This window comes from Prosopis cineraria, unplaced genomic scaffold, assembly GCF_029017545.1.
Source record: "Prosopis cineraria cultivar Desert tree isolate PC_DT_omini unplaced genomic scaffold, ASM2901754v1 PC12, whole genome shotgun sequence".
Classification (NCBI taxonomy): Eukaryota; Viridiplantae; Streptophyta; class Magnoliopsida; order Fabales; family Fabaceae; genus Prosopis; species Prosopis cineraria.
Genome location: NW_026555343.1, coordinates 1,056,431 through 1,071,473, shown reverse-complemented (window position 1 = coordinate 1,071,473; position 15,043 = coordinate 1,056,431). Strand labels below are relative to the sequence as shown.

Sequence of the window (15,043 nt, the reverse complement as noted above, 5' to 3'; positions counted from 1 at the left end):
TTATAGTATTAAAATGCATTGTGTAAAGGGAGAAATACAATTGAAGTCTCACATAAAAAATGATTATTTTAATTGTCAATAAATTTTATAATAATTAATTTTTTTATATGATATTTGATTATAATTTTTCTTTCTATAAAATTTGTGTGTAATTTTTTTCCTTATTGTTAAATATAATAATTTTTGCTTTGTTAAAGACGTACCCCAAGATTCACGGCCAATAGCCACTAATTTTGTTCTGTACTGCCAAAGCCAAAACCACAGACACTGTCGCCAAAAGCCTAAACGTCCGATTCCAGCAATTCCAAAACCAAACACGCCCCCAGTATCTCTTTTCTCCATTCTCCACTTTCCCTCTCATTTCCCTCCTCTTCCCATAATAACAATCTCGATCGGCGAAGCCTTCCTAGCTATATTATGTATATATATACGCCTCAAAAATTCCATAACCAAGCACTTCGGAAGTTCAAACCTTCTCCGTCATCCTTCTCTCTTTCTCCCCATCATCGCTCTCTCTTTATCCTTCCAGTTCACCTTTTCCTTCAGAAGATTTCAGAACAGTCCATCTTCCATGGACACTAAGATTGGAGCTATCGACGCGTGTAAACCCGCCAGAAGCGACGTTGGTGGCCCACCAAACGGCACCGTATCCACCATTCACAGCTCTGTTGCTCCCTCTGCCATCTGCTCCTCAGAGGCCACTCTAGGTCGCCACTTGGCTCGCCGGCTCGTTCAGATTGGCGTCACCGACGTCTTCTCCGTCCCCGGCGACTTCAACCTCACCCTTCTCGACCATCTGATCGCTGAGCCGGGGCTCAACCTCATCGGCTGCTGTAACGAGCTCAACGCCGGCTACGCGGCTGACGGCTACGCTCGCGCCCGTGGCGTCGGTGCGTGCGTCGTCACCTTCACTGTCGGCGGGCTCAGTGTTCTCAACGCCATTGCCGGTGCCTACAGTGAGAATTTGCCTCTCATTTGCATCGTCGGCGGTCCCAACTCCAACGACTATGGCACCAACCGGATCCTCCATCACACCATCGGGTTGCCCGATTTCAGCCAAGAGCTCAGCTGCTTCCAGACTGTCACATGCTACCAGGTACTAATTTCGCTGTGATTTTCGGTTTTTACTTTTAGCTGGTGTTTCATGAGCTCTGAAGTTCAGAGTTGGATATATTCGTAGTATTTGTACTAGAGTCTCGATTAGGTGCTTGTGATAGTTTCTCAAATATAAATCAGCCACTAATTTCATGCCATTCGCGTGATTAGAGAAGTGATTGATTTTATCTCTATTACTGATCGTTTGAGGTAATTGGTTTTGATCCCTTGATACTGTATAGGCTGTGGTGAACAACTTGGAGGACGCTCATGAATTGATTGACACGGCTATCTCAACCTCCCTGAAAGAAAGCAAGCCTGTGTACATAAGCATAGGTTGTAACTTGCCTGCGATTCCTCACCCCACTTTCAGTCGTGAACCTGTTCCTTTTTCACTATCTCCAAGGTGACCTTCTCGTCCTTTTGGTTATTTCTCTCTTGAATCGAGAAGATTTTAGTACTTTTCTGATTGATTGATTTTCTCTTGACGTACTTTACAGATTGAGTAATCAGATGGGGTTGGAAGCAGCTGTGGAGGCTGCTGCTGAATTCCTCAACAAGGCTGTAAAACCAGTTCTTGTGGGTGGGCCTAAACTGCGAGTGGCAAAGGCAAGCCAAGCCTTCGTTGAACTAGCCGATGCTTCTGGTTATGCACTCGCGGTGATGCCATCAGCTAAAGGACTAGTGCCAGAGCACCATCCCCACTTCATTGGAACTTACTGGGGTGCTGTGAGTACAGCTTTCTGTGCCGAGATTGTGGAGTCTGCTGATGCATACTTGTTTGCTGGACCCATCTTCAATGACTACAGCTCTGTTGGGTATTCACATCTTCTCAAGAAAGATAAGGCAATCATCGTCCAGCCCGAACGAGTTGTAATTGGAAATGGCCCAGCATTTGGGTGTGTGCTGATGAAAGATTTTCTTGGGGCGCTGGCTAAGCGACTCAGGCATAATGAAACTGCTTATGAGAACTACCACAGGATTTATGTACCTGACGGGCAACCATTGAAGTCTGCACCTAAAGAACCTTTGAGGGTTAATGTTCTGTTCCAGCACATACAAAAGATGCTGTCCGGTGAATCTGCTGTAATTGCTGAGACAGGGGATTCATGGTTCAACTGCCAGAAGCTGAAGCTGCCAAAGGGTTGTGGGTAAGCACCCTGAAAATTTGATCTCTGGGATTTCTTAGCTTATTTTTCTAAAATGTTCTAATTTTTTTCATCGGTTCAAAGGTATGAGTTCCAAATGCAATATTGATCAATTGGTTGGTCTGTTGGTGCAACCCTTGGTTACGCACAGGCTGTGCCTGAGAAGCGAGTGATTGCTTGCATAGGCGATGGAAGTTTCCAGGTTTCATCTTGTTCTTTTTGCCCATAGAACTTAGCAAGAATCTAACTCTCTTTAGTTCATGTGTTCTGGCGTATTGAAATTCAATGCCCTTGTGCTTTACAGGTGACTGCTCAGGATGTATCAACAATGCTACGATGTGGGCAGAAGAGCATAATCTTTCTGGTAAACAATGGTGGATACACCATTGAAGTTGAAATCCATGACGGGCCATACAACGTGATCAAGAACTGGAATTACACTGGTTTGATCGATGCAATCCACAACGGTGAAGGCAAATGCTGGACCGCCAAGGTAATTTTCCATCACTTGTCCAATATTGTCTTGTGCATTCATGTATTCAGAGAGGAAATGACACAAAATATGATAATATGATTGTGTATGGAACTGATATCTCATTTTGACGCCCATTATCTTTTCAAAAGCAATGAGAAAAATGCTTTACTCAGCTTTAAACAATTAATAAGATGCTGATTCTATGATCTGTATGCCTTCTACTTTAAATGCAGGTGTTCTGTGAAGAGGAGCTGATTGAAGCAATTGAAACAGCAACAGGACCTAAGAAGGATTGCTTATGCTTTATTGAAGTGATAGTTCACAAAGACGATACGAGCAAAGAGTTGCTTGAATGGGGCTCCAGGGTCTGTGCTGCTAATAGTCGTCCTCCTAATCCTCAGTAATTCTGCCGCTTAACACACTGCAGGAAAAGATCCTTCGCTGCCTTGTAACGCGGCTGCACCGTATTTTCTTGTTTAAAGGGGTTTGCTAATGCATTTGAACATGAGTTCCTATCCTACGGTCTTTGTACATTGGCTCGCATTAAATTTAATTTTTACCAACTCTTTTTGGGATTGCTTTCTTCTTTCTGGGTTGAAATTTGAAAAGCTCATTTTATGCATTTCATTTTTTAAAAAAGTTTCTCATTACTCAATTCTGCGTCCGAACTCCGAAGCGGAGTGAGTTCGATAATCAATAATGAAAGAAGTGGACTAGGAATGTGATTAAAGGATTGACTATTCTAACGGCCGTATGGCTATGAGTCGCTGGTTATTCCTAAGAACGAAGGTCTCCACAATCCAATCTGTGGGAGTTGGCAAAGGCAAAAGTAATGATTTGAGTGGGAGGGACAAGAGAAGCTTTATAGATAGCCTCATTTTGGGTGCCCAAATTCAGTGGAGGCTGATGATGATAGTTTGAAGGAGAGTTACTTGGGAGAAGGGTCTCTATTTCTCTCAATTTTTTGTAACTCATTGTTAGATCGAAATTTTAACCGTTATAAATTAATATTTGATAAAATTATTATTATTGTAATGATTTAGTTATATAACTTATGTAAAATTATAATAATAATTTTATCAAATATTAAATTTGAACATTTCAAAACTTTAAATCAAATATTGAATATTGATAAAAACAAAAGAAGGGAAATTGAGAGTAGAGAAAGAAAAAGACATTGGGAGAAGAGTTGGTTAGGAAATCTAGCGAAGGTTCCTCCCTACCCTGCCCAGTCCCCAAAGAAAATAGCTTTGAGACTTCCACATTTCCAGGGCACGTCCTTAAAAGGGTTCAATGTTATTTGCATCCGAGCTGATTTGTCAAGTATACCAGCACATTTTAAGAAAATAATCCCCTGGGAGACTAAAGTCCTTGTTCCGGAAAATTACACGTCACCTCTCACTCTTTTATCATAATTAAAGACAAATAATTAAATATTGATTTTGTCTTAAAAATATTTTTTAAAATTTTTCCTTATTAATGTATCATTTTTAGAAATACTTTATTCCTCCAGTCATAGGGTAAAACCGAAAGAAAGTAGGTGAGAAGGAGTATATTTAAGGTACTGAAAATCGGACCGGCTATTGAACTGGCCACGGTCAGGGGTCAGGGGTTCAACCGAAGGTTAACCCGAATTCAAACCAGACATAATAAAATAATATAATTTAAATAAAAATAAATTCTCTAAGACTTAATATCTTATATAATACTACATACAAGTCCAATATAATCATCCAAACATCATTAAAGACACAACATTTAAAATATTCATCCTTACAATTCTTTAATCATCAAAAAATCTAAAGCTAATATTAATCAACACTAAAATCCTCATTAATTTCATTCAAATCTCCGAGAGTAAGGATTGAAACATTAGGAGATGATTGAGAGAAACCAGAACCACTTCCAACATCATCATTCAAATGTGGATGCTCTGAAATATTTATATCTTCTTCACCTATTTATGACAAAAATTAACATTAATCATTATGTAAAAAATAATTATATATTATGCAATATAGACATGTTAGTAAGTATGAACCTTCATTATTTCTCACAGAAGTTGATGAAGCTACAAGATTCTCATTATGTATAGCACTTTCCAAATTAGTGACATCATCGGCATCAAACTCTGGAGCTAACTCTTGTTCCTCTTCAGCAATCCAAAAGTCCAATTTGTCAATAGATTCATAATCAATTGGATCAAAACTTGTATTTTTCTTCAATTGACTCCTTTAATGAGATCAAAATAATCAAATATAAGTATATGTCTACCACGAAGTAATAATAAAAATTTTATTTATTAAAAACATTCATAATTTTTATTTTTATTACCTATACTTCAATCGTAGATTGTAGTTTGTAAAGACTAAATCATTTAGTCTTTGATGTTCCAATCTATTTCTTTTTTTGGTATGGATACGTTCAAACAAGCTCCAATTTCTCTCACAACCAGAAGAGGAAGAAGTTTGGCTAAGAATACGCATTGCAAAATTTTGCAACTCTGGAACAGATTTTCCATAAAATGACCACCATTCATCTACAAATAAAAGACAATTAGTTATATGTTATATGATAAATAAAATTACCATGAACATGTTAAATATTAACACTTACAAGGGTCTAGCTTCTGTGTTGCTCTATGACATGAAGCTTTATCAAAAGATTCTTTACGGTCACGATACAAGCTCAACTACTTCATCATCACAATATAATCAACATCTTCATTTTCAGTTGATTCAAATACTGAAAGCATAGCATCCATTAACCTTCTTTTGTGAACAAAGTCATCATCATACAAGAAGGCAAGGTTCAATAAATATGCTGCTACATGAAGATTGGTCTTCAAGTGCTTATCCCATCGGGCTTGGATAATATCTGTGTAAGGCTTGTATTGGTCTTTCTTATTGTTGAAGACTACTTTAATTGCTTTTTTTGCCCTTTGCATGCCTTCATAAACATAAGGCAAAGAGGGCTTCTCATCTGAATCAACAATTCTCAACAACTTTATAAGAGGAAACACAATCTTCACAACTTCAAGACATTCATTCCAAAACTGATTATCTAATATGATGGCACTAACAATTATTCCGGCTTCAGTCCTTGATAATTTGTGATCCACAAAATGCTTATCAGTGATTAAAGCTTGCAAGTCATACTTGTGCATATATATGCTATGCAATGTGATAAATGTTGTAGCAAACCTTGTCGCACCAGGACGCATAATTTCTTTCCAACCCTTTCTTTTCCTGAGCCATGACAGGAAGACCATATGATTATAAACAAATACAGTGATCTTTGATGCCTTTGTTGCAAGTTGTGACACATGAGACATACTTGCAATGTCTTTCAAAGTAAGATTCAAGCAATGAGCAGCACAAGGTGACCAATAAATACTTTTATATTTCTCTTTAATCAACTTGCCACATGCTACATAATTAGCAGCATTATCAATCACCACATGCACAACATTTTTGGGACCAACCCACTCAATCACTTCAGAAAACAATGAGAATAAAGTCTTGGCATCTTTCACTAAATCAGAAGCATCAACAGATTTCACAAATATTATGCCATGTGTAGAATATACAAGAAAATTTATCAGAGTTTGTTGCCTCACATCTGTCCAACCATCAGCCATGAGTGTACATCCATAAGTTTTTCATTTAGATCGATGACTCTCAATAAATAGCTGACATTCTTTTTTCCAATCATTCAACAAGTTAACTCTAAATTCATAAGCAGTAGGACCCTTAAACCCCGACCCAATTAAAGCAATAGCATCCATGGCTTTTTGAAAGAATGGGCAATCTAATGCATTAAATGGAATGCAATTGATGATAGCCCATTCAGCAATGGCCATTTTTGCATTGTCTTGTGCTTCTTTAGTTGCAAATGCATTCTTAATGCCTGGTTGGGAACCTATAGTTGTCCTAAGGGTAAAATAATTTTCAACTGGCATAGTAGGAGGTTTCTTTTTACTGGCACTACTCTCAGGGATTGACTTAGATAGAGCAGGTGCATTGGGTGCATTAATATTAGACACATGTTCCTCCATGTCTGCTTGTACATCAACAAACTTTCTTTTTTTCTCACTTTTTAATGATTCTTGCATCTGATGACAAACATCAAAAGGAACTTTATTGCAGGAAACTACATTTCCACTTACACCAGCAATATGATGCTTCAATTTATTTATTCCACCTCCTTTATAGCTCAATGCATAATAAAGACATGTATACACATTTTTGTTGCCCTCTTTTCTTAAAGCAACATGTGCTCATGCAGGATCTTTTTTTTCGCAAACTGATGGGGTTCCAGATGTGGAGTCATTATGGCTAGCAGGGGTAGGATTGTTGGAATTGGGAGTAGGATTGTTGGAATTGGGGGTAGGATTCTCAGTTCCATCACTACTAGAATTACTTCCAATATCCATATTATAACTTTAATCTGCAAGCTATGATAATTTCAACATAAATAAACATATAATGCAAAAAAAAAACCAGAGCAGCCAGAGCAATCATAGCAGCCAGAAATCCAAAATACAGTACACAAGAGCAATATAAAGCTCGAATTAATTTTCAACAACCAGAGCAAATCAAAATACATACAAAAATCACAAACAAGATTTAGAGTTCAGACAGAGTCACAGAGCACAGCATTTGAATTCCAAAACGAGAAGAGGTTCTCGCCTTCTCGATTTACGTATTCAGACAGAGATGAGAACATGAAGCTCAAATTAATTTTCAGCAATCAGGGCAAAAATTATATTTGATTATTTTCTAATTTTCTAACTAATTCTAAATTCTTATACTGTCCGCAGCCAGTGACTGTAACATTGCCATTCACAAATTTTGAAATTCAGACACCTTCCTGAACCACGTTAAACTCCTTGAGATATCATTCCGTCCACAAGCTCGCAGAGGAGAGAGAGAGAAAAGCATACCTGAATCAAGTGGGGGGAGAGAGAGAGAGCAACTACCTTAGAGGCTCGTACGGACCGTTGAAGCTCAGGCAAGATTCAGACAGAGCACAGCATTCACCGTTGAAGCTTTGAGGCAGAGATGAGAGATGAGATGAGAGACGAGGGCAAAGCTTCGAGGCAGAGATGGTCATAGGTTCAGCATCCAGATTCAGCCATAAATGAGACACGAACCTTCGTTTTCGTTCAAAGATTGAGCTATGAGACGCGAACCTTCATTTCCGTTCAACTTTCACAGCGAGAATACGAGATCGGAGATTCAGAGATTAAGTTAGGGCTTCTGAGTTCTAACTAAAACGGACAAAAGAGACTTGAGACGCAGAGGAGATAGGACGCGAGAATACGGACCAGTAGACCACAGTTCAACCTTGAACCTTCGCATTTTTTTTAATAATATGACCCCCAAAACAACATTGTTTTGGGGGTTAGTTTCTTTTAAAAATAATAACCCGCCCAACCCTTTTGGACTTGGGGGTTGGGCGGGTTCACCCGGGTTAACCCGAGTCACATAAGGCCACTTTGGCCATATGAACCGGACCGAATTAGTCTCCAGTTTGCCAGGTTATCGGTTGGACCGGCCGATCTGGTCCAATTTTTAATACCATAAGTATATCATAGTCTGAGTCATCCAATATGCAGGGCAAGTTTTTGTTACAACATACATGGGTCACGTTCTTTGCATTTAACATGTTTGCTCTCTATGTAAATGAAATACATTAGATGTCTTGTATATAGCATGAGCTTGAATGTTTTAATAAAAGGATAGTAAAATTTTTAATTCTTCAAGTTTGTTTTAATTATTGATTTAATCTTTTAAGTCTTTTTTAATTATTAATTTGATATTTATTATTAAAAAATGATGTAACGCTGAAAAATTTGTTGACATATGTACAGCCTGTTTGGATTTGCGTTTGAAATCGATTATTTGTACGAAAAGCACGTTTTTATTAAAATTACCCAAATGCCTCATTTTTTCTATTAATCGAGTATACTTCCATAATTGCGTGCTTGATGAAGCTACTCTATTCAGCTTCTTATTGTCAAATTTCAAGCTGAAGACATATGTCTTGTCATATTTTTGTACTGGTTCAAATATACCCTCACACCACCCTTTTTTCTTGCACAACAGGTAATGCGAATTCTCCCTCGCAAAATGTGCCGTGCATTGCGGGCTATTACATATTCATTCATTTAAATATATTCATTTATTTAAACCATAATAACAATATAATATATATTTTATTTCTTCCTTCTCTTTATTTTGTATTATTTATCCATCTTTTTTAGCTTCATTAAATTTAAATAGATGAAAACAAATTTAATAATATTATATGTAATTTTATTGATATTTACATTTTGAAACTCATGTTCTTTATTATAATTTATATGTATAAAATTGATTCTAATTAAAATATTTAAATATCTTTAATTTGGTTGAAATTAATTTTTTTAAAAAGTAATATCCAAACATGATCACATTATAATATAATTAATTATAATCAAAATTAATCATATTAATTACTTTTTTTATAATTAATTATATCTAATTAAAATCCAAACGAGTTTGTAGTGAAATATGGAGTTGGTAGCTGTACATATAAATAAAAATTTTAAAAATGAAAGAATAAAATGCAACATAAGTGATTAGATCAATAAAAATTAAATTAATTTAAATACTAATTTATTATTATTTAAATATATATACATATCACATCATCAATATACTTTACATGTCATATTAATTTGAGAATGAATTTGTGTCTCTAAATTTAAATGATCAAAATGACAACTTAAAAAAGCATAAATGATTAAATTGATAAATACTAAATTTAAAAAATAAATTCAATAATTTAAAAAAATTTGAGAGAAAATTAAAAGATACATTATCCATTTGTAAATATGTTTAAAAATATTTGTGGTGTAGAAAAACAAAGGTAGATCTCTTCTAAATCCTATGACTAGGGCGTTTGTCTTCGGCAGGTGGAGGGTCTCTTTTTTTTTTTTTTCCTCTATTTTTTTCATCTCCACCATTCATTAATTTTATGATTTTTTAAAAAATTATTTAATAAAATAATATGGTTGGTTGAGATGGGGAAAGTTGAGGGAAATGAAGTGGTTAATCCCCCGTCTTTGGCAGCCTTCCTGCAGTGATTTTCATCTCTTCTAGGTGATCCACACATACAAAGTGACAAAAGTACTTAGTTCTTTTCTTTTTTTGATGATAAGAGAAAAGCAGTATTCAGTTCTTTTCTCTCTTCTCTCTTTGCCAATTGTTTTTCTCTTTTTGGTGATTTCCCTTTCTTCCTTCTCTTTTCTAAACAATTTTGAAGGATTAGTGACCCTACTTGATCGCCTCCATTTTCCTTTTCATTTTGTTTGTCCTTCAATTTCTCATCTCCATGTCTATTGAGTAATAAGACTCTCTCAGATTTAATTTTAACACCATTCGCCATGTTGGGGCCTGGTCAATGAAACTCTGCCCTTGGGGGACTAATGCTTTTAACATTTGTAACTTTAAGCAGTGAGTTAACCAAAAAATAAAACTACAAGAACTAAATTAACAACATGATGGAACTATAAGGACTGGAAATTCACTTTTCAGTAATATCCTTATAATTCATGTTAAATTTATAGTCCATTGCATCAATATTATGATAACACTATTTATTTTATAATACAAATCCACAAAATAATCAAATATGTCACATTTATAGTCTAATTAAATAACCACAAGCTTATATTATTAACTAAAATTTCCAATAAATTATATATTTGTGTGTATATAAATATAAAATACCAAAAAAAAACCTACACGACAAAAAAAAAACAAAAAATAACATAGTTTTGAATTAATAATTTTTTCTTTAAAAAATGATAAATCGTTTCTGACGGATTTTCTATCGATTTTCACCAGTTATTGATCGGTTAGTTTTTTGGCCAATTGTGACAATGTTTCAGATCACCATCTAGTGGCTAACAATCAAATTGGCTGGTTCAGTTAAAACAACGTTCGGAAAATTAAAGAAAAGAGTATTGAAAATATTATATAGGATTATTAAAAATATTAAGGTTAGGTATTGAAAATATTTAAGATCAGCACTCAAAAAAAATAATTCAAAAAATTTTACTTTTAATCGAGCACCATGATTCTTTTTTGAAGTATACAAATATTATAATCTTTAATTGAGATTAATATTTTTTAAGCGCTCTCAAAGGTTTGCCCATGAAAAAAAGTAAAGAACTTTGGTCTTTGTTGTCATTTGATAAATTTTTGGGGTGGATCCTGGGTTGTCTTATATCAATTTTTTTCCTAGCAAGTCCTTCTCAATGATTTTCCTTAATCTTATTGAGGATTTTTCGTATTGAACTGAACCATTCAGTATTGTCAAATTGACAGGTGAAAGTTGGTCCAAAATAAAAAAACTGACAGGGGAAAGTGTAGCTCAAATGATTAAAATTGCTTGATGTGGGAAGTGAAGTGTACTATATTTCTTTTTATGGGCTTAAACTCAAAATAGAGACCGGCATATTTCTTTGGATATTTCATACCTTTGTCTTATGTACAACGAGAGACAAACGAAGTTGGACTGTTGTGTTGGACCACGTTGTCTTATTTACATGCCCTGCGAAACAATAGAAGACGTTTTTTTAAAAAAAAAAAATCAACAAATATTAATCTAATTAGTAAGAATGTGAATGGAAATACACATGATTGTGGAATCAAATACTATTACTAATGGTAGTAGATCTGTAATTAATTACTCTTTGCATACGATAGCATGTTCTGACCTGTAATGGGAAGCTCCAGATCTAATTTACTTAAATTATTTTTATTTTTATTTTTATTTTGTTTTTTTTTTACCAAGAAGCAATCCAGAAAATTTCAAAATTGCCGCTACTTGCTAAACAAACACGTGTATCATGCCCAATCACCAATGATTTTCTTCGGTCCTGCCAAAACCAAAACCAAAGCCACATACATTGGCGCTAAAAGCTTCAAACCCTCTCGCTCTGACAGTCTAAAAAATCCGCAAAGCCTTCCTGTATAGCATCCATAAACAAAGCACCCAGAAAGTTCAAACCTTCAAATTCATCCCTCTCTCGTTCTCGCAATCATCGCTCTCTCCTCCTTCCACATCCTCTTTCCCTTCAGAAGATTTCAGAACAATCCATCATTCATGGACGCTAAGATTGGAGCTATCGACGCGTGTAAACCCGCCAGGAATGACTTGGGTGGCCCACCAAACAGCACCGTATTCGCTGTTCAGAGCTCTGTTGCTCCCTCTGTCACCAGCTCCTCGGCGGCCACTCTAGGCCGCCACTTGGCTCACCGGCTTGTTCAGATTGGTGTCACCGACGTCTTCTCCGTTCCCGGCGACTTCAACCTCACCCTTCTCGACCATCTGATCGCTGAGCCGGGGCTCAACCTCGTCGGCTGCTGTAACGAGCTCAACGCCGGCTACGCAGCGGACGGCTACGCTCGCGCCCGTGGCGTCGGAGCATGCGTCGTCACCTTCACCGTAGGTGGGCTCAGTGTTATCAACGCCATTGCCGGCGCCTACAGTGAGAATTTGCCTGTCATTTGCATCGTCGGCGGTCCCAACTCCAACGACTATGGCACCAATCGGATCCTCCATCACACCATCGGTTTGCCCGATTTCACCCAAGAGCTCAGATGCTTCCAGACTGTCACTTGCTACCAGGTGCTAACTTCACAGTGATTTCCGATTTTACTTTTAGTTACTGCTAAGGAGCTCAGAAGTTCAGAGTCGGATACATCGTAGTGTTTATTCTGAAAAATCTTGATTAGGTGCTTGTGATAGTTTCTCAGACAATGATTTCATGCTATTCTCATGATTAGATAAGTGGTCGATTGTATCTCTGTTGCTGATCATTTGAGCTAATTGGTTTTAATACCTTCATACTGTACAGGCTGTGGTGAACAACTTGGAGGACGCTCATGAATTGATTGATACGGCGATCTCAACCTCCCTGAAAGAAAGCAAGCCTGTGTATATAAGCATAAGTTGTAACTTGCCAGCGATTCCTCACCCCACTTTCAGTCGTGAACCTGTTCCTTTTTCACTATCTCCAAGGTGACCTTCTCGTCCTTTTGGTTATTTCTCTCTTGAATCGAGAAGATTTTAGTACTTTTCTCATTTATTGATTTTCTCTTGACGTACTTTACAGATTGAGTAATCAGATGGGGTTGGAAGCAGCTGTGGATGCTGCTGCTATATTCCTCAACAAGGCTGTAAAACCAGTTCTAGTGGGTGGGCCTAAACTGCGAGTGGCAAAGGCAAGCCAAGCCTTCGTCGAACTAGCCGATGCTTCTGGTTATGCACTCGCTGTGATGCCATCAGCTAAAGGACTAGTGCCAGAGCACCATCCCCACTTCATTGGAACTTACTGGGGTGCTGTGAGTACAGCTTTCTGTGCCGAGATTGTGGAGTCTGCTGATGCATACTTGTTTGCTGGACCCATCTTCAATGACTACAGCTCTGTTGGTTATTCACTTCTTATCAATAAAGAAAAGGCAATCATCGTGCAGCCCGAACGAGTTGTAATTGGTAACGGCCCGGCATTTGGGTGTGTGCTGATGAGGGATTTCCTCGGGGCGCTAGCTAAGCGACTCAAGCATAATAAAACTGCTTATGAGAACTACCACAGGATTTATGTCCCTGAAGGGCAACCATTGAAGTCTTCACCTAAAGAACCTTTGAGGGTTAATGTTCTGTTCCAGCATATACAAAAGATGCTGTCCGGTGAATCTGCTGTAATTGCTGAGACAGGGGATTCATGGTTCAACTGCCAGAAGCTGAAGCTGCCAAAGGGTTGCGGGTAAGGACTCTGAAAATTTGATCTCTGGGATTTTTTAGCTTATTTTTCTTAAATTTGCTGATTTATTATTTTCCTTGGTTCCCAGGTATGAGTTCCAAATGCAATATGGATCAATTGGGTGGTCTGTTGGTGCAACCCTTGGTTACGCACAGGCTTTGCCTGAGAAGCGAGTGATTGCTTGTATAGGCGATGGAAGTTTCCAGGTTTTTCTTGTTCTTTATGTCCAGAGAACTTATCAAGAATCTAAATTTCTTTAGTTCAAGTGTTCTGGCGTAATGAAATTCAATGCCTTTGTGCTTTGCAGGTGACTGCTCAGGATGTATCAACAATGCTACGATGTGGGCAGAAGAGCATAATCTTTCTGATAAACAATGGTGGATACACCATTGAAGTTGAAATCCATGACGGCCCATACAACGTGATCAAGAACTGGAATTACACTGGTTTGGTGGATGCAATTCACAACGGGGAAGGCAAATGCTGGACCGCCAAGGTAATTTTCCATCACTTGTCCAACATTGTCTTCTGCATTCATGCATTTAGAGAGAAAATGACACAACGTGAAAATGACGCAGAATATAATTTTGCAAGGAACTGATATGATATCTCATTTTGACACCGACAATCTTTTTTAAAAGCAATTACAAAGTGCTTTACTTTGCTTTACACGATTGATAAGATGCTGATTCTATGTTCTTTGCCTTCTAATTTAAATGCAGGTGTTGTGTGAAGAGGAGCTGATGGAAGCAATTGAAGCAGCAACAGGAGCTGAGAAGGATTGTTTGTGCTTCATTGAGGTGATAGTTCACAAGGACGATACGAGCAAAGAGTTGCTTGAATGGGGCTCCAGGGTCAGTGCTGCTAATAGTCGTCCTCCTAATCCTCAGTAAACTTGCCACTTAACGCTCTTCTTGAAAGGATCCTACATTACCTTGTAGTGTTTCCGCTCCGTATTAAGGGTTTGCTAAATGCTGTAGTGCACTTGAACATTGTGTTTTTATTATCTCTTTGTACATTCTCTCGCATGAAATTTAATTTTTTGTGAAATCTTTTTGTGTTCAGATGGTTTTTTTTTTTTTTCTTAATTTCTTATTGCTCAATTATGTGGCCTGAGTGAAGTTATTGTAACTAGGCTGGGTCCTTTCAATAATTTAAAAAAAAAAAAGAGTAAAAATCTGTACTAGGAATGATGTTAAAATGATTGACAATTGAGAATTCCGACAGATGGACGTAGGATTCTGTGTCTCTCGGGTACCGGGGAATCTCAGTTTTATAAATATCAGCGTGTGGCTCAGGTTTAGTTCTATAGGAATCGGCTTAGAGTACCAAAATTTGAACCAATGGTAATGGGTGTAGCGAAGCAAGTTGCTCATAATGTAATCAATTAATATCTAAATTCTTAAAAGAGGTATTTAATATCTGATTGTATGTCAAAATGAATTATACTAGTGCTCAATTTTTTTATCTTTTTATTTCTTAAAATTTTTATTTTAACGAATACAG

General features: G+C 37.1%; 3 protein-coding genes across 3 annotated transcripts; 2 read left to right on the top strand and 1 right to left on the bottom strand.

Annotated features, from left to right (window-relative positions):
* Nucleotides 1-295: 295 nt before the first annotated feature.
* Nucleotides 296-3,295, top strand: LOC129288801 (pyruvate decarboxylase 2-like). The gene is given in 6 exon segments (XM_054925546.1): nucleotides 296-1,096; nucleotides 1,338-1,501; nucleotides 1,596-2,246; nucleotides 2,328-2,445; nucleotides 2,548-2,736; nucleotides 2,952-3,295. Coding segments are annotated over 6 exon segments (1,818 nt in total). The 5' UTR covers nucleotides 296-571; the 3' UTR covers nucleotides 3,123-3,295.
* Nucleotides 3,296-4,529: 1,234 nt separating this feature from the next.
* LOC129288249 (uncharacterized) lies at nucleotides 4,530-6,358 on the bottom strand. Its single transcript, XM_054924757.1, has 3 exons — nucleotides 5,415-6,358; nucleotides 4,760-4,950; nucleotides 4,530-4,675 (listed from the first exon to the last, which is right to left on the bottom strand). The coding sequence occupies exons 1-3, from the start codon at nucleotides 6,356-6,358 to the stop codon at nucleotides 4,530-4,532; spliced, it is 1,281 nt and encodes a 426-aa protein (XP_054780732.1).
* A 5,329-nt stretch (nucleotides 6,359-11,687) lies between these two features.
* Nucleotides 11,688-14,587, top strand: LOC129287444 (pyruvate decarboxylase 2-like). The gene is made up of 6 exons (XM_054923592.1): nucleotides 11,688-12,402; nucleotides 12,632-12,795; nucleotides 12,890-13,540; nucleotides 13,626-13,743; nucleotides 13,845-14,033; nucleotides 14,260-14,587. The coding sequence occupies exons 1-6, from the start codon at nucleotides 11,878-11,880 to the stop codon at nucleotides 14,428-14,430; spliced, it is 1,818 nt and encodes a 605-aa protein (XP_054779567.1). The 5' UTR covers nucleotides 11,688-11,877; the 3' UTR covers nucleotides 14,431-14,587.
* The last annotated feature ends 456 nt before the right edge of the window (nucleotides 14,588-15,043 follow it).